Genomic DNA, 24,618 nt, shown 5'->3' with positions numbered 1-24,618 from the left:
TCATAAATTATGATAATAATCATAATTATGTACATCATGTTCCAGCTACTTTTAGTTTTGGTAATTTTAGTATATTTCGATGCTGATACTTTGGTTTAAATAACAATTTTGACATTCATTTCTGCAGAAACCTTATTTATGAGGAAAAAATCTGGGCTAGACTTCAATTGTGTTGACCTTGTTTTTAGCAGTTACTCATAAAAATTACTTTTTTACTGCAGTCCTGCTAATTTTATAGTACATTTTAAAGCACGTGGTTTCAACAGTTCAGGATTTTGAAGGGGAGAAAAACCTCAGCACTGACTTTGTGTACTGATTGTTTCACCGCGGGTCTATTTCTTTTTTCCAGTCGTGAAGAACTCAAGTTGACGACGGCGAGTGAATACAGCGGAAGATAGACTTCCTCTCGGCATATAAGCCGGGTCTCGTTTCGGCAATACCGGCATTTCAGCGTCGCTGCCGGTCGGAATTCCCTTGTTTTTTCAAGTCACCGGCCAAGTAATACTTTAACCTATTTATCTTTTTTATTTATATACTTATTTTACAAAATGCCTGGATATTCCGACAGAGACCGCGGCAGAGACCGGGACAGAGGGTAAGTACAGTTTTTATGTTTTAGTTTTGCTGCCGTGTAAATCGTAAAAATGGCCGACAAGGTTTGCAGCCGACAAAAAAAAAAATCAAACGGTTGTCGACATATTTTGTTTCTCTTTTACAAAAACCGTCGTTTAGTTTAAAAGTAACTAGGATTCACCGTTTTGAGAAGTAGGTAAATATATTTATTTAGCCACACATGGCCAAGGCGAAGGAACGGAGCCTGTTGTCTTTGGCTCAAGGCCTTAGCCGGCCTCGTGTCCAGGCACAGCGGCTTTTTGTTAGCTAGCCAGCCTCACCGTTAGCTGCACTTCCCCGCCGCACGAAATGAAATTGCAATACTACAGATCAACTCTTTGTTCTGATAACAGTTAAGTTTGATATATTTAGCCAGTGTTCGCACGGCCGAGTGGTAATGCTATTAGCTGGCTACTCGGCTTTTCGCCATGTGGCACTTTGAACGCGGACACAAAATGCCGGCTGTTTTTTTCCATTGTTCCTCTGCTGGCTGGAAAGTATACGGCAGCTTGATAATGTCAGAGTGACGCAGTTAAGATGGAGAGCCAGCTCCTTTTCCTTTTTTTTTTTTTTTATTTATTTTTTTTTTTTTATTGTCGCGATTTTCTTTGGTTGAATAACGTGTCTGAGGCTTTTCTGACTTAACCTCTTTAACACAGCTATGGCGGTGGTCCTCCCCGCTTCGGTGGTAACCGCGGCGGAGGTGGAGGGAAGTTCGGAAACCCTGGCGATCGCCTACGAAAGAAACACTGGAATCTAGACGAGCTCCCGAAATTTGAGAAGAATTTCTATCAGCAGCATCCCGACGTTTCCCGGAGGTCTCAGGTACGTTATCAGCGAGGCCATATATGCTGTGCAACACAAATACAAATGTTCTCCCACTGTACCCGTTGCTGTTATATAAGCAGTTATCAACATTTGCATTATTTTTATTTTTTTTTATTTGTCCTTCTGCAGTCAGAAGTTGAACAATACAGGAGGGCCAAAACAATTACAGTCAAGGGAAGAGAATGTCCAAATCCCATCACAGAGTTCTTGGAGGCCAGCTTTCCATGTAAGTTTACAACTACTGCTCTGCCTTTACAGTGGAATTTCTAAGCATCTTAATTAACTGTTCATCTGTCCCACAGCCTATGTGATGGAGGTGATCAACAAACAAAACTGGACTGAACCAACACCCATCCAGGCTCAGGGCTGGCCTCTGGCTCTTAGTGGCAAGGATATGGTTGGCATTGCTCAGACTGGCTCTGGCAAAACTCTTTCTGTAAGTTCCCACATAGTAAGTTATATTAACTGATATGGCTTTAATCTGTGCTGGAAAATGAATGTGACATTTGTCTTCTACAGTATCTGTTGCCTGCAATCGTACACATTAACCACCAGCCTTTCCTGGAACGTGGAGATGGTCCTATTGTAAGTCACTGTTTTGGCATTCTGTTGTACAGTACACCCTTTAAATTGCTTTCACAATGAACTTTTAGAATAAACAAACTTTGCACACTCATTGCAGAGTATCATACAACAGACTAACTTCTGATTAAACAAAAATAGGCCTGTGTGTATACTATTTCTGCATTTACATGCATCCATGATGGCGTATCAAATCCATACATGCTGGTTTCTGACTCATTTCGTTTTGCAGTGTCTGGTACTGGCCCCAACACGTGAGCTGGCTCAGCAGGTGCAACAGGTGGCCGCAGAATATGGCAGAGCTTCTCGCCTCAAGTCCACTTGTATCTATGGCGGAGCACCCAAGGGCCCCCAGCTCCGTGATTTGGAAAGAGGTATGTAGTTTTTTTTTTTTAGTTTTTTTTAAAAATTTTTTTGGTTTATAAAATTTTGTGTTAAGAGTTTGGTTCTAATGAATTCTTCCATTGAAGGTGTTGAGATCTGCATCGCCACTCCAGGAAGGCTTATTGACTTCCTTGAGGCTGGGAAGACAAATCTTCGTCGGTGCACGTATCTTGTGCTGGATGAGGCAGACAGGATGCTGGACATGGGCTTTGAGCCACAGATCAGGAAAATTGTTGACCAAATCAGAGTAAGTGTTTGCTTGCGTTGGTCTGTTAACCCAGTTTGTGGGCGTTTGTCAATGTCACTTGTTGGGTCTTTACAAGACGGTTACTAATTGTTGTGCTGTTTGCAGCCTGACCGCCAGACTCTGATGTGGAGTGCCACTTGGCCTAAAGAGGTTCGCCAGCTGGCAGAGGATTTTCTGAAAGACTATGTGCAGATCAATGTTGGAGCACTGCAGCTCAGTGCCAACCACAACATCCTGCAGATTGTGGATGTTTGTAATGATGGTGAAAAAGAGAACAAGTGAGTAACACATCCAGCAGGTTTCCTGACATTGGCTTAAGGCTACAACAGACTATTTACATAATTTACACGTTTAGTAACAGAGTTGGTGTCATTTTCAGACTCATTCGTCTACTTGAGGAAATTATGAGTGAGAAGGAAAACAAAACGATCATCTTTGTAGAGACAAAGAGGCGTTGTGATGACCTTACCAGAAGGATGAGGAGAGACGGGTGGGTATTAAATTTAAAATGCTTTTCTCAAGTAACCTTTAGAAACTATTACTAAAACTGGAACTTTTCTGTTAGGTGGCCAGCTATGGGAATCCATGGAGATAAAAGCCAGCAGGAGCGAGACTGGGTTCTCAATGGTAAGTGTGCGACACCAAAAACTATAAATGTAGTGGCAAATCTGAAGAATGCCTTCATAAACGTTCTTTATTTTACATTTTTCAGAGTTCAAATATGGAAAAGCCCCAATTCTTATTGCTACAGATGTTGCCTCCAGGGGTCTAGGTCAGTATTCTCCCTGAACTGTCTCATACTTAAATGTATTTCCAAAAGAAAGTGTATTTGCTTTCTTTAACTCTTCTGCTTCTTTCTGAGTTTCTCCCCCTGGCCTGAAGGAGCAGTCTGTGTGGCAGGGCCTTGGCATGACAAGCCCAGGTCTCCAGAGGGGGAAGGAGGATTCTTGGACGTGTCCTGACTGGCGAGGCACGGTCTCCCAGTTGTGCAGATAGACAGAGGTGACCAGGCCCAAGTGCAGCATAAACGTGCTGGCCTGCCTAAAAGGGGGGCTGAGTTGAGGGCTGGCCACAGTTCCTCCCCCATATGCTCGCCTGTTCTCTGGCAATGGTTTGGACTGCTTCACACACCCAGGCTCTGTAACTGTCCCAGCTCAAAGCCCAGCTACACTGTCTCCTATTGTCTTGCATGTACATTTGGGCACTGCATTACAAGCTATTAGAATCATGTGGACGGTGCTTTTTGTTGTGTAGACTCATAAAGCATGGGTGGCATTAATGTTGCAGTTTCCTAAACTTCTGTCGGGAGAGCAGTCTGTCAGATCGATCATACCTTCACCTCTGTAATGACATGGCTACTGGCGCATTTGGTGACAGTGGGACATGCTAGTTGGACACACTTGGACAAATCCAAGCTCACACTCCTCCCTCGCCTGCGTTTCAAAGTCATGTCGAGACCTGCCAACGAGAGACATAATGACAAGCGAACACTGGGTCTGGGAATGTCTTGCCATGCCAACAGTGTGGGTGCGCTGTTTGTAGGCATCCAGATTGGTTCAGATCTACAGGCACTTGGCAAGAGACACTTCAGTGTGAGGTTTAGAGCAAATGTGTGTGACAAAGGATGTGGGGTCAGTGCTAGGTCAAGCTCACTAGGAGGCAGTAGTGTGCGTAGCAGCCATACTGTGTAGCGATACCTGAGGGTCACTTGACAAAACGAGGGGCGTGTGCTGCAATGGGAATGGACTAGTGATTGCATACTCCAAACAGTGGTAAGACTTCTGATCCATTCTTTGTGAGGGTGGTTTAGCAGATGCTCAGAGGGGGGAGGGGTTTTTGGTTTAGTCCCACTAGATCGTAAGTTAATGGAGTGTGCATCGTTTCTCTTTTCCCACCGTAGTCTCCCCATGGATTTTATGCCATAGTTTTGTCTAATGCAGTTTCTTGCCGCCTTGTGGGTTTATAGCCGTCCTCACCTCATAACTGGACTAACTTGGCCTTTTTGTTTTTGATCTGGTTGTTGTGGTGGTGCCGGTGCACATCCTTGTGTGCTGTCCTGCTTTTGCTTTATGCCACACCGCAACACAACCTTACAGATGTTGAAGACGTGAAATTTGTCATCAACTTTGACTACCCCAACAACTCAGAGGACTATATCCACCGCATTGGCAGAACAGCTCGTAGCCAAAAGACGGGCACAGCTTATACCTTCTTCACTCCCAACAACATGAGGCAGGCCAGTGATCTCATCTCTGTGCTCCGAGAGGCCAACCAGGCCATCAACCCCAAGCTCCTCCAGATGGCAGAAGACAGAGGAGGTAAATCTAATTGGTGAGACACAGAAGCCGTGCTGTGAACCACAGCCTTTTCCTTTTTTCTGCCGTGGATGGTTTTTATCACATTGGTGTCTCAATGCAGAATGTTGTTCAAATGGTTTGAAGAAACTTTAGTTGTGTTATTTAAAAATGTGTGTTCTTTTGCAGGTCGTTCAAGGGGAGGCAGAGGTGGTGACTTTAGAGATGACCGCCGGGATAGGTATTCCTCTGGAAGGCGTGATTTTGGCAGTTTTAGAGACAGGGATAGTGGTAGAGGCTATGACAATGGACCAAACAAAGCTTTTGGCGCAAACGCACAGAATGGAGGCTACGGGGGCGGCAACAACAGCGGCGCCAACGGCTACAGTGGAGGCAGCTACAACGGTAATGGACAGTCCAACTTTAACAACCAAAACGGTGCTTTCGGAGGTCAGAGTAACTTCCAGGCTCAGCAGTTTGCCTCTGGTAAGGGAGGTGCACAGAATGGTGTGGGTCATCCCCCTTTCCCCTTCCCCCAGGCACAGGCTCCGCAGCAGCATCCTCCGCCGTTGGTGCCCTACCCCATGCCTCCTCAGTTCTCTCAGTAAACACATACTGGAAAAAGTAATTTATTGCTTTTTTGTCTTGTTCTAAGTTCGATACTCCATCTAAAACTTTTGTATTTACACAACAGGGTCAAAACAACTTCAGCCTCTATCGAGTCGTTTAAGATCTGCAGTGCAGCACTAGTGGCATTGCTCACTTGTTTTCCTATTTAATTTGTTACATTCCTCAGTTAATGTTTAGTTATGTTTTGTACTAGATAATTTTTTTTTTTTTTTTTTTCATGTGTATCATTGAAAGTGGTAAGCTCCTACCTTGGAAGTGCACTGCATGATCTTTCCAATAAAACAACAAAAAAGACTTGGTGTTTGGATTGTTTTTATAAAACCTGACATCTTTACTTTATTGCCATGACATTACTCTTCCTGCCCAGCAGGTGTCACACGTCACACATCCAGCCGTGTTCAGGCTCTGCTGTCCTCTGAATTATGTTGCCTTGCAAGTCTGTGACGTGACCTGCAGGACAACATCTGTGGGAGGCTACAAACCATTTTTTTTATTTTTTAATTGGTCACTTGTCTGGCAGCATCCTGGCAACTGGTCTTATACTAAAGGTCAAACTTTAGGGGGGTTGGTGGATTCAACATGCTCTGAATTAAAGATGCCCAGTTCTATGAAATGAGACTTGTCTTAAACATCCCCAGTGCGGTGATGCTAGTCCTCCCTGGGCAACATAAAAAGAGATTCAGTGTTAGTGCACTGAAGTTGTGCACAGTATATTTTTCCATTAAGTGTTGTGCTGCTTTTGTGGGAATTCTAGAGCTTTGAGTGAGGATGGAGAGTAGTAAAACAGTTTGCATCAAATTGCTGGCGTTACCATTTGTTTGTGCAAGAAAATCCAAAACATTTTGAGCATTAAAGCGACAAAAGAATGAAGTTAAATATAAGTAAACTATATTTCTGAGTGGCTAATCTTGGCAACTTTAGACCTGCATGTGTATGTAGGGAGCGAAGACACCGGATCAGAGGTTAGCAGCAGTACTGATTACAGATCGGGGTGAACAGTCCCTGCTGTGGGCGCGGCTCATTCAAATGCATTTGTACATATTTACAGACTCATAAACTGGAAGTATGCGTGGAACGCTCACTGTGTCAATACTACTAAGCATTCTTCAATAAATGAGTCAGGGTTGGTTGTTCCCCGATGCGAAGCAGCCACACCCTGCTGCTGACAGCACCATCAATACAGAAACATGTTTGGCCTGTGTGAACTTTCTCTGTTTTTAGGAGTGAAAAGCCGGTTGAGATTGTTTTTTTTTCTGGTTTATGTGATGTGTATCAGAGGTGGAAGATTCTTATCTCAGATTATTTGCGCACTGTGGGGTTTAAACAGGTTGGTTATGCTTGAGGGAACTAGAAAGAACATCTGCAGCATGTGGCTAAACCTCAGGCCCTCAGGGAAAGGTTGAAAGGTTACTGTTAAAGTGAATCTGAACATGTTCACACTGGTGGGAACTTAACATCATGATTTGACTTCAGTTTTTTTCCTGAATGTTGCTTATTGGTTTTACACATCCAGCATTTGTAGAACCCTGTCAACATGGATTTAAGGACCGATGGGTGGATGATGGAGTGAAAATCAACTGATCGTTCAACTGATTTTGATTCATCAGCTGCTAATTTGTTTTATCCTTCCGGCGTTTTTGGCTCTGCTGTGGAAATGTCTTCAACTTTTACGGCCAAGAAACGTTCTTGGACTTTAGTTCAATGAGAAAAAAAACTCAGTTTGATGGAAATGGAAAACATCAAAGTGAACCTCAGTGAAAAAGCTCTGTGTCCCACGTTATCATTTAAAGTAATGATACTTTCAGCAGCACTGGGGACAAAGGTGAAAGACGAGTGGGACAGGCTCTGTTCAATCTCCAGTCTCTCGTCACTCAGTCCTACCTGTGTAATCTTAGTTCCTTTGCACCTTTTCCTCCCTGCTCCTTAATCCCTCCCTCTCCCCGCAGGTATGTGTGTTGGTTTGAGGGTGTGCGTCGGACACACCCGCAGCAAGCATGAGACAGAGCAGCCTGCCCAACCAACTCTCCTTCCATGGAGGTGTTGAAGAGGCATTGTTGGTGCTCCCACCACCCACTTTACTATGAACAGTGCATGTGTGCGCAAACACACGCACCCACACACACTAAATACTGTGCATGCATGTCTGGACATTATCTTTGTTATCAGCTTCTTTTTCTGGCACCGTTCCTCACAGTAGACCTTGACTCTTGTATGCAACACAGGTACTTTCACAGGGCGTGTGTCTGATAACCGCTGATACTCAGAAATGAACACACGGCATCTACATTTTATGAATGTATGTCTACAGCGTCTCAAAATGTTGCTTAAGTAAAATACTAAAAGATTAGATTTAAAAAATAGTTGGAGGTGCCAAAATTAAAGTTCTCTTTCTGTAGAATGTCTCATTTCGCATCAGTGAATCTGAAATTATTGGATTAAAATTGCTGATGCGTTAATGCAGCTCGTAATGATGGAGCTGATTTTAGAGACATTATATATGTGGTTTTCATAATCATATTTTTTAATGTAAATTACTTAATATAGTGCTGGGTAGCTGCTGACACACCAGGGATCGATGGAGTCTAATGTTTAAACTGTATTTTGTTTGGTTAATATGATTCTGAAAAGTAACTACAGTTATTTTAAAAAGTAATAGAGTAAAAGTAGAATATTTGCCTCTGAAACGTGGTGTAGTCAAAGTACGAAGCAGACGAAAACAGAAACTCCAAAGTAAAGAACTGCAGTACTTAGTTACTTTCTATCACTGAGAAATATTGTGTTACAACTGAATTACAGGCATCAAAAACCTGAACGGACAAAAGTATTGGCATCAAATTGGAAACAAAGAAGTTAAAGTGAAAGTGGTCATTGTTATATAAGTGGCTTATTTTACCTTCAGGGGCTTGAGTGTTCGCGGGCTCGAGGGCTGTACCCTCTGTACCCCTTACAGCGGGCGCTAAAAGTACCCTCGTGGTAACAGATGTACTCGTTATTCAGCGTATTCGCCACTTAAGTATGTCATTGCTTTTCATTCGGTTTAGTCCTTGATAGTGACATTATTGACTTGACAATTGTAAAAGCAAATTTTCAGTCCACACATCTACCTAAAAAACATCGTCAGCTACAAATTGTACCATTGTAATAAATAATGCATACACGCACCTTTTACTGCTGGGGAACATATACGTACCCTTTTGACTATCGACAAGTACACATAGTTACCTTGAGGTCCAATAAATAGCCGTAGGGGCTACATTAGTGTGGATTTTACCTCGGGGGACAGAAATGGACTCTGTGCCCTTATTTCAGAGACTGAATACACACTGGTTAATACATAACAATACCTCTGTATTTATTTGTGGGTTATATTTCATATTAAGTACTTGAATCAGCAGAGTATCTACAGCTGTCAGAAGAACCTCATTGCTGCTGGTAAACTATTAATACTGTAGTATTGTGGTTCTTTATAGGTGTAAATCTTGTTACAAACTCCCTCAGTGTGAACATATTATACATGTTTCAGCTTTTGTGTTTTTGTGAATTCCTGCTTCAATGCAGACTAGACTAACAAAACGTGACACGTCCAAATGGAAATGAAACATTTTTTTCTTGTCTAAATGAACAATAAGAGCAGCTGCTAATGATTGTTATATCCAGCTCTGCTACATTCCTGTGTAATCAGACAGTATATGTGTAGGCTTCTCGTTTGACAGGGAGCTGATAACAGACCCATAACTGTATCAGGTGCATTTTTGTCTGAGCAGAAAGACTTTAGTTTAGGACAAATACTTTACTAAATGCAGATTACAGACAACCCACGTTTTACAGGGGCACTCGATACTGACGTTTAGTGTTTTAAACCCAAATGTTCACATACTGCACTCAGGATAACGTGTAACTATGTGACGTATGAGCAGAAATAAATCACTATCACTAGAAATAAAAACGAAAAAGCCACATTAAGCTTTTGTTGTTTAAATTTGCGTCGTAATAATAGTTTTTAATCATGTTACAATTCCACAGCAGCTAAAATATGTAGTCTGACAGTTTTTACTATTTTTGTTTGGTTGGAAGGTTTTGCAGCTTCCTGTCGTTGGACAGAGGCCAGAATCTCGAGCAGTAATATCAGTACATTTAACTTTAACACTTACTGTAGTTTTTATACTATTGTGCAGTGACTCATGAAGCCTGAATTCATCTACCACTGACTTTATTTTGTGTTTTAAACTTTGAACAAACACATATTTTGAGTAACAGCTTTTTCATCGTGTTCCCTTCTTTGCCTTTAAAGTATTTATACAGACCCCAGAAGAAAGTCAAAAGGCTGTGGTACTTTACTTTGATGTACTTTGGTTAAATATTCTCATGCTAATTTATTCCTCCTTTCTACTTTATTTTCTTTATTTCAGAGGGACATATGTTATATTCCTCTACAGGTATCTGACAGCTGTAGTTTCTAGTTACTTTTTAAGTTCACAACAGTGAATCAAGGTTCAGGTCTTTCCCCAGATGTGGGTCAGAGTCTGGGTTTAGCTTTCCTGAGACCTTCTCTTCATTTTTCTGGATTCCTCCTTTCTTTTGGGTCAGTACTGAAGAGTCCTGTGGGTTCTAGATGTGGAGCTCATTAGTTCTTGGACTTTATGTGTTGGTTTTCATCCTGTCAGGTGGACTCCAGACAACTAGACTCATCTCAAGACAAATATTTTTGTGAATTAGAGATTTGACAAAAGAGATGTTTTTTGTAACTCAAATGTATTTTCCAAGCTGTAAATGTACAAAAAGTGCTGCTTCATATAGTGCATTCAGTGTCTCATCAGCTGCATGTGGAGAGACATAAAAAAACTCTTTCTGAGAAAGAAATATTACCACAACTGCCTGAAGGAAGAGCTGCTGCTGAAAATAAAAGAGTCCCGATTGTGCAGCGGCGTGTGTGGAACAGGTCTGCCCGGTCTGCACCTCCTCTGACACACCTGTTGGCCTGGGAGGAGCTGAGACAGGTGGACGCTCCTTAACCCGAGGGAGGGAGACATCACAAGAGACAAGAAGGAGTGAGAGGAAAGAGGAGAGAGAAGAAACACGCTCGGACTCAGATTACAGGCCTGAACGGTCCCCCCCTCCTTCCCGAGATGTCGAAGAGCAGCCCCGTGAAGCTCAGCAAGTGAGTTTGTCTCTGTCTCTGTGTCTCACACTGTTTATTGTTTTAATTTATCTCAGTCACTGGCCTGAAATGTAGATCGTGCTGCCTGCAGGCAGGACGAGCTCCGTTTGTTTTCCCTGGATCCTGACAGGGAGCAACAAGAGTCAGGCGACACACAAAAGCAACAATGACCTGACTGAACAAATAATACCCTCAGTTGTCAGTTTATTCGGGACACCGAGCTGAAACTAATGCAGTCTGGCTCATTTTGGAGAGAAGTTACTTTGCTGGATTGCTGAGAAAACAGCAGCCCCTCTCCAAACACTAAGGACCTGTTGGTTTTAGCTGGGGTTCCTAATAAACTGACAACTGGCTGTCCAGAAGTTAAAGGAGCACGAGGACGTTTACTGTTTACACCAGCATATTACTATCTTTAGGAGGATTTCAGTGACTTGTGTCTTTACTCAGGGTGTGTGTGTGTGCGTGTGTGTGTGTGACTCACACAGGGCACATGTCACAGTGTGTAGCTGCAGTGAAATTGCATTGCAGTGCAGTGAAAGCAGGGGCTGTGTGACCCCATCCCGGCTCCTCTCACAGCGACTGATCCGGTGTCTTTAGCTCCTCTCGGTTCACAATTCTGAGGTGTCTGAAAGCAAAAGGCCGGAGCCGGAGGATGAGGGAGCGGCAGGGCAGAGTCACTCTGTTTGTCTTTAATCGTCACAGTGACACCTGAGCATGAATGGAAGTTAGTGAGTCAGTCGAAGAATTTATGGTGTGGTCCTCGCTCCTGATATACACGTTTTAGTATTTGAATTGGGAATTGTGTGTGTGTGTGTGTGTGTGTGTGTGTGTGTGTGTGTGTTTCTGATGCAGCATCCAGTAATTAGTCACCAACAGGTTGTAACATTGCACAACACTATGAGTAAAAGAGTTGATTATTTATGTATGTAACAGTACTAACTCCACAGAGTAAAAATACTCCTGCTTTGAAAACATATACACATAAACATAAATATAATCATAAAAAAAGTGTTCGTTCAAATACTTTAGGAGGATATTGAGGTGTTTTCGTCGAGTATTTCTGTCTACTTTACTACAAATTAGAAGGAAAGGTAGTAATCTTTACTCCACTACATAATAATCTACATATAATCTAATTAATCCAAAATTAATCAAACGGGAAAATCCAGTCAAAATCTGCTTCCATTAAAGCAAAATTGCTGGTTTACACAAATATTTAATCTCGGTAACAGGAGTGTGATTTAGGTCTGAGTACAAAGGATCCATTTTTTTGTTTCACTGGCTTCAATAAGTGACTTCGTGAAACGGAGAAGATGCAGCACAACATTTTTTCTCTTTCTGTACCGACAACCTTTGTGCCACGACCCAGATCATGTCTTTATGCATTGACAGGGATGTGAATTTAAAAGTGAAATGTCACCAGGAAAAGCCTGTAAAACCACATTATCCTTATGTAAAGTGAAAGGATGGGACAGGAATTATACTCTGTGCACAAACCGCTTCACATGTGACGCTCTCGGTGTCTTTTTCCAGGGTTCAGGCCAACGACCTGGCCGTGCTGATCGCCCGCATGCAGAAAAAGGCTGACCAGGTAGAGAAGAACATCCTGCAATCAGAGAAGCTGCTGGCTGTGGTAAGACGTCCACACTTTACTCTGTGTGCTGTCAGTCTATGAATTTACGTACTGTATATACTTTATACCACTGGGTTGAAAACAGTTACTGAGGTTTAGAAGCCTGCTTCTGCCACCGGGGGGAACAAAATCAGGATTCTTCTACGTTGACTTCTTTCCCTCAGTGGCAGAAATAAGCTTCCATAGTGAGGTGAAAGTTAGGAAACAACATTGATAAACTCACAGGTGAAATGCAGTGTTATAGTGTTTGCAGGGACTTAAACACTGGGCCTGAATGAAGTTATTTTACAGCAACTTCCGACAGAAAACCACCAGGACTGTATCGTTAAAACACACCGTACTTGTAACTTAAAGTGTTTCTTTAAATGAGAGGTTTGGAAACCAATGGAAACAGGATTTGGTTGAAGAATATTAAAAATCTGACCAAAAAAACACGCTGCCACGTGCAGGACACCGAGCGAGCCGAGAAGAAGCAGGCGCTGCTCCACAGGACCGAAAATGCAGAGAAACTCGCGCAGGCTGAGGGGCTGCTGAAGGACCTGTTCATGGACGTGGACAAGGCCAAGAAGCTCCAGCACCCGCAGGCTAATGAGATAGAGAAAGAGTGAGTTGCCAACAAACACACCTAAAACCTGATACATCACATGCCACAAATGTTCGTCTCCTCATTCTCGGTGCGTCTCCTGCTTTCAGTGTGAGAAACCTCCACGACCGCTGGGTGAAGGACTGCAGTGTCTTCAGAGAGCTGTACGACAAGGTGCAAAACGTGGACCCGACACAAAAGTTCGAGTGGGGCCCTCTGCTGGATGAGAAACTGGTCAGTTGGTGCAACACAGACCAGTCAAAGTCGGGCTTCAGTACTGAATCACACGCTGAACATTTTTTCTCTGGGTGTGTTTGGCAGAAACGGTTAGAGGCAGAACCCTACGGCCCCAACCTGTTGGACACAGAGAAGCAGATTGCAGCACATAACATCCTGCACCAGGAGATCGAGGCCTACAGCAGCCAGCTGCAGCCCAGCACCGTCGCTGCAAAGGTAACAGCACACGACAATGTGTGTGTGTGCGTGTGCAATGCAGGACGACACATCATGAGTCGTGTTCACGTTTGTTCGTCTGCTTTGGTTGCAGGAGCAGTACGACGCTCTCAAAGAGAAATACGCCAAACTTCTCGTGAGTGGTTTTGTGCCTATGAGTTCCTTTAAAAAGCTCTGGATGTGTGTGTGTGTTTGTGTAGTGTGTATATCCTGTGGGCATCTTTTGCAGGAGACCTCCCAGCGCCGGCGCAGCCACCTGGCCTCTCTGCACGAGTACATGCAGAGCTGCAGTAAGGAGCTGGTCTACCTGTCAGCCCAGCAGGACAGGATCCTGCAGAGAGACTGGAGCGATCTGATGGTCGACCCCCCAGGCGTCCGCGTGGAGTATGAGGTGAGGGGCCGGAGTGCGGGGTGCAAGTGTCCAGATGCTGTTTATTGTGTGCAATTGCGATTATGAAGCCATGTGAAATATTTTGGACAAAAATATAAAACGTCTGCTGAGCTTCTGGGGGAAATTGATTGATACTATGTCACGTTTTCCTATGTAGAAATTCAAAAGTAATGGACTTCTCGCTCATGAAAGTGAGGTCAACAAGCTTCAGGAGGAGGGAGTTCGTCTTCTTGCCATGAAACACCCCGGTAGCCCAACGATAAAGGTACTTCCCTCAGCTCTCTATATGTTTGATATATGTCTAAGATTTCCTGAGGCCAACAGCTTGTTTGATTACTTCAGGCACACAGCGATACTGTGCAGGCCGAGTGGCAGGCCTTCCTCAACCTGTGTCTGGCACAGGAAACTCACCTGGAGAACATTGAGGAGTACAAAAAGGTACCGACGCCATCAGCCACACTGATATTAATGTTCCTCTGCTGAGCCACAGTTCAGCATCAGCATCTGCTTAAAAAAAAGTGACTGTTTGTTCAATGCAGTTCCAGCTGGATGCAGAGACATTGTCCGATTCCCTGGAGAGACTCAGTTCCACTCTGGACCCGAAGTCTCTGGCCAACAAGAGCAACCCTGAGGTCCTGTTGGAGCTTGAGGTATGATAGTGTTTTCATATGTAAAGGTTTCTGTGCACCATCATTCAAAGTGCAGGTCCTGTTGTCATTGAGCCTCCACACAGACTCTGGGGACAAAGCGTCACACTTCCAATAACTTAAACACGGTAGGTGTCACCTTTGAGAGCACAGGTTCACACATTGTTTAACAATAGTCATGTCACCACATGAACACTAAAGCAGGTTTTGCTTGCTGTATTAGGTCTTGAGTGGATCCTGACTGTGTAACTAAGTGCAAGGTTACAATATGAAACCTATTGTATAGAATTTTCCTTCCTTCAGTTTCCCTGTTGAGTTGCAGTGGGAGGAAAGTAACAAATAAAATGTTGCATCGTAATGTGACTAATGTGTGTGAGTTTAAAACTTTTTATTGGCATCAAATAAATACAGGCATTAAATGAAATACAAATTAAACAAGTTTCTGCACCTATGGACGACTGTGGACGGAGGTCTAACAGGAAGAAAATACACTTTCAGTGTCCACACTGGCATCTGATGATTGTTTTAACATCGACCTAAAAGCTGTGCACCTGTTCAGGAAACACGTCACTGATCACATTTTGTGTGATATCAGAATAGGGACCAATACAAACAGAAGGAGGATCAGCTAAAACTTCTGCCTTAATGGCAAAATGTAGCTGGCTCATTGCACAATTCGCTATTTACACAACGTTGCATTGGAAAATAGACAGGGGAGGGTTCCAAGGATTATCTGTGGAAACTAGTGTGTCCCAGGCTGATCAGACAGAGTGAAGGACACTGCATGAGGTCACATCGGTGTCACATCTTCTCTGTCTGATGGGTTCGTCAGTTCGTTTCATTTAAGTGAATAAAAAGATGACTCTCAGTCTCAGGAACGACAAGTCCAACATGTCAACGGTTCTAAACACCGAAGAAAAATTGACAACTTCTGTAACAACAGCTGAGCCTGCTCTGCTTCTTCCTGGTCAAACACAACTTGCTGTAGCTGTGTTCACATGTGTACCTTCAGGGAGAGGAACCAGCAGTGAAGAGGAACGAGCAGCGCCTGGCCTACCTCAGGGAGCTCAGCAGCGGGGTCGTGCCTCTGAAGCTACGACGAATCCAGCCCAGCAAACCCACCACTGCGGTGTCCCTGTGCGACTGGAACGACAATGAGGTACGTACGAACTCATTCACACAGTGTTTTTGGTGTTTCAGAAGCAGGACGTGGAGTAATTTCTCGCCCTGTTGCTTCAGGAGTCAGTGAGTCGTGGTGAGACGCTCATGCTCAAGTCCAACTCTGATAAAAAGGACTGGAAGCTTCAGAGCAGCAATGGCAGGATCAGAACCCTCCCTGCGGCGTGTTTCGTGGTTCCAGCACCTGATGCAGAAGCCCTGAAGAAAGTAGACGGGTATGCAGTGCAAAAATCTCATCCGCAGTTTTAGAAAACCAAACCCCTGACTAATTTTAATATGCCATGTTGGTGTGTGTCAGTCTGGACAGAGCGCTGACGGAACTGAAAAAGCGCAGAGCTACACTCATGAGCTCCTTGAAGAGCTCCACTGTGGAGGTGGTGCATCCTCAGAAGACAGGTGAGAAGAAAAGCCTTCTGTGTTTCCTCTGCTTTGTAGGAATGGTCGAGCTTGTCTAAGTTCATCATTGTTGTTGTCTTACCTCCTGCTCAGCTGTCGTCCAAAGTGCTCCAGAGGATCCCAAAGCTGCGGAGCTGGGCACTGAGCTAGACAGGATCAACAAAGCTTTGGAAAGGGTTGAAAAAGAAGTCAGGAACCGACTGAGGGCCCCACTAGACAATCGCAACCCCGCACAAGACCTGGAGAACAGGCTGAGAGAGCACGAGGTAACAATGGGCCTTATAAACAATAAATATCAGAGGATCAGAAGACAATGCAAATTCTGTACGCTTCACTTATTCTGCTGATTTTTGCAAATAATATCCCGCAAGTGTTGCTCACATTTAGCTGCTATTTAGCTTTACTGTTGCAAAGTTTACTAGTTAAACTAAAGAAATACATTCTAAAGAAATTTACATGGGCAAACAAAACCTTTGCCACAATCTCCCAAATTTAAAAAAACGGATTTGGTTTTATTAGCTGATTATCAACAAACATAAAAATAAATTTACATTTAGTCGTTTAACCATTTTATCCAAAGGAGAAAACATTAAAGCAAAGTGCTGTGAGAAGATATGTTTCCATTCATGAGATGCAAAATATACGAAAAAGAACTCCAGAACCAGAACAGCATCATATTTATCATTAATAGAAGAAAACAAGAACAACCCCCGGTTTCTGTTCAGCACTGTAGCCAGGCTGACTAAGAGCCATAGTTCTGTTGAGCCTAGTTTTCCCTTAACTCTGAGCAGCAATGACTTCATGACCTTCTTTATGAATAAAATTGTAGCTATTAGAGAAAGAATTCACCAGATCCTCCCCCCAAAAATTACAGATAGATCTTCACGTACTAGCAGTGCTAGAGTCATCGATAAGGCCCCAATCCCTGTTAGACTGCTTTTTACCAACAGAGCTCACTGAGCTAATTATTACCTCATCTAAACCAAGAACCTGTCTGCTACATCCTATTTCAACTAGACTGCTCAAGGATAATGGACTCGTCTCTATACTTGTTCTTAGATCTTAGCGCTGCATTCGACACCATTGATCACAACATTTTATTACAGAGACTGGAACGTGAAATTGGGATTGAAGGAACTGCACTAGGTTGGTTTAAATATTATTTATCAGATAGATTCTAATATGGTTTATGTTAATGATGAATCTTCCACGCACACAAAAGTCAGGGAGTTCCACAAGGCTCTGTGTTAGGACCAATACTTTTTACTTTATACATTTACACTCCATACATTTCTAGTGCTATGCTGATGACAACAAGCTATATCTATCTATGGAACCAGATGAAAAAAATCATTAACCAAACTTCAACCGTGCCTTCAAGACATAAAGTCCTGGATGTCCTACTCAGACAAAACTGAAGTTATAGTATTTGAGAAATATGCCGTCCAACCCTAGGTGGCATAACTCTGGGACCCAGAGTTATTTTGGACTAGTTAGCAAGAGAGATCATATTTTGTCTTCACTAAAGCTCTAAACGGTCAAGCTCCATCATATATAAAAGACCTCAACGTACCATATCATCCCAAATCACCACTTCGATTTCAGAGTGCAGGCCTAGTTGTGGTTCTCAGTATTTCCAAAGATAGAATGGGAGGCAGAGCATAAAACCTACGAGTGCAGAGTTTTCTTGAGTGCAGCTGAAAACCAAAACCATTACAATGTGTAGAAGCAACAAAGCAGTATTTTGTTTGTGAGTCGATTCTTAACAGGGAATTCATGAACCGAGTGAATGAACCAAATTATTTTAGTAAAAGTCTAAATGTTTTCTCATACTGTCCTCCAGAAATCTGCTTTGGCATTAAGGAAGCTGGAGTCTGAGAAGTCTGCGGTTCAGAGGGAGATGGATCCTATTCTGGCCAAGAAACCACTGGGACCAACAACCGCTACTCTGCCCCTCAATCTCAGCACGGCCAACAACAAGATTGATGACATCAGCACACTTATGAACCTTTATAATAAGAAGTAATAAAATCAAAATCTTTAATATACCAAGTGCCACCTTGGAAATGAAAAGCGGACTTTCCATGGCAATAACACGCATTCTTCCTCTTCCTCCTTCTAACCAGAGCTACAGCCTCCATGTTCTTAGAGAAGCAAATCCAGAACATGGACGGCACCGTCTCTAGGTTTGAGGAGCAGCTTGCTAAAGATGGCACCATTCTAGATCAACCCAGCACCCTCCAGATTCGCAGTCAGCAGCTGCAGGTGTTGTACTTCATAATGGAACCAGAAAACCTTTAGGATCATACAGTATGTGGGTAGAGAACATGAGCTGGCCCAAAGTGATCCAGACGTTGTCTGTGTTTATTTCGGCAGGCTATACGTAAGGATGTGACCTCGAACAAGGATGACTTGAATAAATTAGGCCGGGAGTTGGACCAGACCCAGCAGGCCTGCAGCTCCCTGCAGGGCAGTTTCAATGAATTCTGCCCTGACATCCAGCGCCAGGAGAACCAGGTGAAAAACCTGAGGAACCGCTACACAAATGTGGATTATCAGCTTCAGTACAGGTGAGGCAAAGAACATGATTCAGGTGTTATTACTGTACTTATTTATGTGATGTTTGTGATGACAGTGTGTTTTATATTTTGCTTCAGGTCTGCACTCATACAGGAAGCAACCAATAAACACCAAGATTTCCAGAACGCCGCTCAGTCATTGGATTTCTTCTTGGTCAATTTGCCAAATTATTCAATTAAACCTACTGATGATGTGGCACAGTTAACAGCCAAGCAGAAGTCTCAGAAGGTGAGCAGAAGCATTTCTAGAGATAAATGAGGCTTTCCAACGTCTACAATCAGGCCTGAAACTGCCTTGTCTTATTTTACCTGGTTATTATGATCCTTGTTTAGAAAGTGATGGAGGACATCAAGAGGAAATCAAGCGATTTGGACCGAGTCAGGAGTCTTTCTCGTGATCTGCAGAGCGTCTTAAATGTGAGTCGAGAGCATATGATGCTTCTCATTTATGATTTGCAACCTAAATGCAGCAGATCACTGCAAATATCCACTTCCATGAACTAGAGAAGCAAAGAATCAGCATGAGACTCATCACTACCTTATATATTTTCAGGAATATGAAGTTAAATCAAAAACCTACGTTGGCACTCTGAATGTTGATGATGATGACATTGAGGATGATGTGGAGGAACCTGTTCATAAGAAAAGTCAAACCATGGCTCAGGCTGTACAGAGAAAGGTACAGTTATAAACAACTGCCTGGATGCAGTGGTCAGAAAGACAATGCTGTACTTGTTTCTCTTACTTTTGCCTTCAATTTCTAAGCTTATTTTATTTTTTGCTACAGGAGAAAGATTTACTGAATAAATTCTCTGAGGTATCTGCAGAGAACGGCCAACTACTCAACCAGCTGCAGACGGCAAAGAACATCATAGCCAGGGTATGATCCTATTTGATCAAAATCTGTAGAATGATACCTGGTGTTCTGCAGGTGCAAGTGACTGTTTGTTGGTTTTCCCTTTATTTGTGTGCAGAACGATGACAAAGTCAGCCAGGTGGTTGTCACCCAACAGCTGCAGCTACAGAGCCAGCAAAAGGACCTGGAGGAAAGCGATAGCATGAAAAAGGATTTAAATGAGGAGATTTCCAGGCGTTTAAAAGCTGAAAAAGACCTTGAAACGTACCGTAAGAGGTTTGTGTCTTTGAAGAGCAGGAGGGGAGTGGAGAGGTTGGAGGAGAAGGAGATAGTGCAGTATTACCGCGACCCTAAACTGGAGATGGAGGTACAGTCCCTCCAAAATCGGATCCAGGATGAATCACTGACGAGGACGAGAATCCAAACAGAGATAGAAATCATCAATGAGAAGATCATCAGAATGGAAACGGAGCTGACCAAAATCGAACCGAAACTTGTGACCAAGACGCTGACTGAATATGAGAAAGACCCGCAGCTTGATAAAGAGGCTGCCAAGATGAGGGATGAGATAGAGAGAATACGTTTGGAGCTCCAGACGAGGCAGACCGAGGCAGTTCAAGTGAAAAACGAGCTCACAGTTCTCGCACAGCGGCAACCAAAAATTCGGGAGAAGGTTGTTAAGAAGGAAGTCGTGAGAGTCGAGAAGGATCCAGAGATGCTGAAAGCTGTTTTAACATTCCAGACTAAGATTGCAGAGGAGGAGTCCCAATGCAAAACCCTGAATGACAGCATTTTTAGCACAAGGAGCCAGATTAACACACTAGAAAGGGTCATTCCCACTATTCAACCCAAAGTAGTCAGCAAGGTAGTGAAGCAGGTCCAGCAAGATCCAGAAACTGTTGAAGAGTTCAGGAAACTACAAATGGCATTTGAAGAGGAAAAAGATGAGAGTGTTATCTTGATGAAGGACTTGGCCACGCTTCAGATACGTTATGCTGAACTGGAGAAGCTCCGGCCTAAAGTGGAGTTCAAGGAGATCATCAATGAGATTTTCAGAGTTGATCCTGAGACAGAAGTCGAGCTGGTGCGATTGAGGAAAGAGCTGCAAGACTGCGGCAGAAACCGTATGGAGCTGGAGAAAGAAATCAATGCGGTAATAGCGATTCTGACTACTCTGCGTACCCAGAAACCCAAGGTGGAGTACAAGGAGGTGACAGAGGAGGTGATCAAAGAAGAGAAAAGCCCAGAGGTCATTAGAGAATTGCAAAGGCTGAACAATCAAGTCTCCCGTCTACAACTTAACTATGATACCACCCTCGAGCTGCTGACCCGCCTACGCATTGAGAGAGATGACTTGAAAGCTGAAAAATCTAAAGTGGAGACAAAGCTAGTAAATAAGGAAGTCATCAAATATGAGAATGATCCTCTTCTTGAGAAAGAGGCTGACAGGCTTCGGCGGAATGTAAGGGAGGAGATTCACCAGCGTCGCAGTCTGGAGGAGTGTCTCTTTGACCTCCAGAACCAATACATTGTCCTGGAGAGGCAGAAGCCAGAGGAGAAGGTAGTAGTGCAGGAAGTGCTACGACTTCAGAAGGACCCCAAGGTGATCCTGGAGCATGAGAAGTTGAACAAAACTCTGGACGAAGAATTGAAAGAACGTAGAAAGCTAGAAATAGAGGTGAGACAGCTCAGAGCCCTGGTTAAAGAGAGAGAAAGTACTCTGGCTCAGATGGATGATCGTCAGAAGAAGATCCAAGTCGAGTCAGAGCTCAGGCAGATCAAAGCCCGAATTCTTGAACTGGAAACAGCTCCACCACCTATTGAGGAAAAGATTATCATTGAGGAGGTCCTAAAAGTGGAGAGGGATCCAAAGCTGGATAAACTAACTGAAAATATTCGTTCTGGGCTGGAAGCTGAGGGCGCAAATATCACTCGTTTAGAGAGAGAAATCCTCAACCTGAAGCTCAAATTGGAAATTCTACAAAAAGAAAAGTCAGTAGAGAAGGTTGTTTATCGTGAAGTTGTCCGTGTAGAGAAGGACCCCGCAGAAGAGGCTGAAAGAGAGCATCTAAGGGAACTAGTATCGCAGGAGAGAAATCTCAGGCGGGACCAGGAAGATCACATTCAGAATATTAGAATCAAAATAGCTCATCTGCAGACAACAAAATCTGTAACCTCTCAGGAGGAAAATGCTCTCCTCACTAGCAGAGATGCTCTGCACAGAGAGAGGGAAGATCTCCTCAGGCAGCTCAAGACAATAGAGTCTGAAAGACAGAACATCAGTATCACCTTCCAACAGCAGTCCAGGATGATGGGTGAAAGAAACCAGATGGCACGCCAAAGGAGTCTCAAGGTTTCCTCTGAAATTCAACGGCTGGAGAGGGAGATCCTGAATGAAAAGGACAAAATACACCAGAAAGAGTCTTTCCTTATTGAGCTGCAAGGTAGCATTAGGAAAGAGGAACAGACGGAAACTCACACCAGAGAGACAAATCTTTCCACAAAGATCACCATCCTGGATCCAGAAACTGGTAAAGACATGTCTCCCTATGACGCCTATTTGCAGGGGCTAATTGATCGCAACCAGTACATTCACCTGGCAGAATTGGAGTGCGACTGGGAAGAGATCACTTCAACTGGTCCAGATGGGGATGTAACAGTTCTGCAGGATCGCAAGAGTGGGAAGCAATATGCTGTCAAGGATGCTATAAAGAGCGGTCACTTGACTCAGTATGACGTGAGCCGCTACAAGGAAGGGAAAATGTCCATTGCTGAGTTTGCCCTTCTAGTAGCAGGGGAAACTAAAAAGTCCTACAAAACTCCAGTAACAACCCCAAGATCCCCTACTAAACCTGTGTCAGCCTCTCCCCTGAACTCCATGCCACCCTCTCTGAGGTCTTCCTATCCCAGCCTCGGCTCTAATCTTAGCGGCAGTTTGAGCAACCTCTCCACCACCCCAACCTCTCTGAGGTCCTCCTACACCAGCCTCAACACTCAAAAAAGTGGCAGTTTGACAAACCTGGCTTCTTTGGCAGGTGACGAGAATTTCCCAATCTCAGGTATTTTCGACACCACCACTCAGAGCCGCATGTCTGTGAGAAGTGCCCTTACTCGCAAACTCATTGATGCCGACACAGCTGTGAAGCTGCTGGAGGCCCAAGCGGCTTCTGGAGGCATTGTTGATCTTGCCAAAAAGGACAGGTTGTCTGTCCATAAGGCAGCTGAATATGGTATCATTGACACCGCTCACATGCATAAACTTCTCAATGCCCAGAAGGCCTTCACTGGTGTTGAAGATCCTGTTACCAAACAGCGTCTTGCAGTGGGACAGGCAGCACAGAAAGGTTATATAACACAAGAAAATGCCCGGAGGTACATGGAGGCGCAGTACTTGACAGGTGGCTTGGTAAATCCCAATAAAGCAGGCCGCCTTAGTGTCCAACAAGCTCTTGACGCCAATCTAATTGACAGCGAAACAGCTAAAGCGCTGCAAGACAAAGGTTCCCACACAAAAGAGCTGCTAGACCCCATCACTAAAGAGAAGATATCGTACAAGGAGGCGATGGATCGGTGTAACAGAGACATCAACACTGGGCTACTGCTGCTTCCTGCCACCTCCACCGATTCCACAAACACTCCATCATATTCAAACTACCGGTTCAGATCCTCTTATAACAAAGTCTAAATGCCCACTTTAAGACGTGCCACACTTTTTGCTGCAGCATCTAGAGCTAGTGGGTGGATGCTAATGCAAATTGGTATATGTAAAAAAACTAATTGGTAGGTTCACACTTACCCACAGTAAAAAAAAATGGGTGTGTCTGTACATTGGATGAAGTGGAACTTTTTTGGATCTGCTGTAAAAGTTAGGGTTTGTTTTTATGGTATATTTTTTCAGCTTTCTCACGTTAAATCCTTCATAAATTCTTATTAAAATCCACAAGTTTCACATTCACACACGTCTCCTTCATTTCACATATTGTCAAGTGTGAACTTTAAGTCAGTTTAATTCATGAACTAGGTTGAGGTTTGGTCTGTTTACTGTAGAAAGTTTGATCATCGCGTGATGATCTTTAGACCGTTCACTGTTTTTTTAACCGTGCTAGTAAAATGACTTTACGTTTTGGTAATGTAGGTCTGTTTCCTGCTCTGCATTGAAATATCCCAAAATCTACTGGATCCCATGACATTGTGGTTCTGCTTGTGGAAAGGTTCTGGTTGGTGTTAAAATACAGCAACATGATTGGCTACAGTAACAACAAATGCAGTGCCACTCTTAATGCTGTCTTATCTACGATGGCCCCTAGATGTCACCAATGTACCACATGTCCTAACGATAACAGCACTAGTAGGTGACGCACTGAACTTTAACTGCAAGTGTGATAATGACTCAAGTCAACGGGTATAAATTAGTATCAAATTGGTGAAGACATTGGGGAAGATTTATAGCTCTGATGATGACTCAACTTTTCTTTTATACCATGATTCTTTCAGAAGGCTTTTTGGGGGGAGTTTGTCCTTAAGGGGCAGACAGAGGGTTTTGGATGTTGCCCCAGGAGGTCAGTTTGTGTTTTTTGGGCTATGTAAATATGCTAGATTTGGTCACTAGACTAGTTCTAATGGCATCACATGATTGATTAGGCACAAAGAACATCATGTCATGTGTGGCTGTAAGTGCAGCTTGGAGTCTGCAATAAAACACAGGACCAGCAGTTTGAGGTAAGAGAATTCCTTATTGAACTTTGTCCTAAGCTTCATGTTAGGGAGTTAACGCACTACTACAGGCCAGCTCATGCATTCCACGTCTCCGACTTCTAGTGCCAATGTGGAACGTGTCCATGTCTGCTTCTTCAACTGCCGTATGGATAATGTGTCAGGTTCACGATCACCTGAAGGTCACGCACTAACCATGATCCGCATTCTATCAACATGTTAGCACGTTAGCATCCTGAAATAGCGTTTATGTTCAGCCTCAGAGAGTTGCTGGCATGGCTAAAATATAAATACTGTTTATGAAGCAAAACTTTCTCTTTTTTTATAAACAACTTCCTCCAAAAAATGAATCTGGCCTTGGACCCCAAAATATCTGGACTCAATAAATAATGCTTGTAAACCCCGAGTGACATACTTGGAAGTGATGGATTAAGGATAGAGATTAAATGTGAC

General features: G+C 43.5%; 2 protein-coding genes across 3 annotated transcripts; both read left to right on the top strand.

Moving 5' to 3' along the window:
• Positions 1-418: 418 nt before the first annotated feature.
• ddx5 (DEAD (Asp-Glu-Ala-Asp) box helicase 5) lies at positions 419-5,871 on the top strand. 2 transcript variants are annotated; one of them, XM_067477145.1, is made up of 13 exons: positions 419-595; positions 1,272-1,437; positions 1,570-1,666; positions 1,743-1,876; positions 1,960-2,025; positions 2,255-2,396; positions 2,493-2,653; positions 2,759-2,931; positions 3,033-3,143; positions 3,219-3,280; positions 3,366-3,425; positions 4,750-4,984; positions 5,137-5,311. In XM_067477145.1, the coding sequence occupies exons 1-13, from the start codon at positions 549-551 to the stop codon at positions 5,162-5,164; spliced, it is 1,482 nt and encodes a 493-aa protein (XP_067333246.1). In that variant the 5' UTR covers positions 419-548; the 3' UTR covers positions 5,165-5,311. The 2 variants fall into 2 exon arrangements, with proteins under 2 accessions (XP_067333246.1, XP_067333245.1); XM_067477144.1 differs by having other exon boundaries at positions 425-595; positions 4,750-4,971; positions 5,137-5,871.
• Positions 5,872-10,590: 4,719 nt separating this feature from the next.
• evplb (envoplakin b) lies at positions 10,591-23,407 on the top strand. Its single transcript, XM_067477717.1, has 22 exons — positions 10,591-10,735; positions 12,269-12,368; positions 12,818-12,972; positions 13,062-13,185; positions 13,273-13,404; positions 13,499-13,540; positions 13,634-13,795; positions 13,953-14,060; positions 14,138-14,233; positions 14,335-14,445; positions 15,455-15,601; positions 15,682-15,836; positions 15,920-16,017; positions 16,111-16,283; positions 17,861-18,039; positions 18,144-18,282; positions 18,394-18,587; positions 18,675-18,825; positions 18,930-19,013; positions 19,150-19,275; positions 19,384-19,476; positions 19,571-23,407. The coding sequence occupies exons 1-22, from the start codon at positions 10,704-10,706 to the stop codon at positions 23,135-23,137; spliced, it is 6,168 nt and encodes a 2,055-aa protein (XP_067333818.1). The 5' UTR covers positions 10,591-10,703; the 3' UTR covers positions 23,138-23,407.
• The last annotated feature ends 1,211 nt before the right edge of the window (positions 23,408-24,618 follow it).

Source organism: Channa argus, chromosome 15 (genome assembly GCF_033026475.1).
Source record: "Channa argus isolate prfri chromosome 15, Channa argus male v1.0, whole genome shotgun sequence".
NCBI lineage: Eukaryota > Metazoa > Chordata > Actinopteri > Anabantiformes > Channidae > Channa > Channa argus.
Note: the sequence above shows the minus strand (reverse complement) of the source record. Positions and strands in the feature narration are given on the sequence as shown.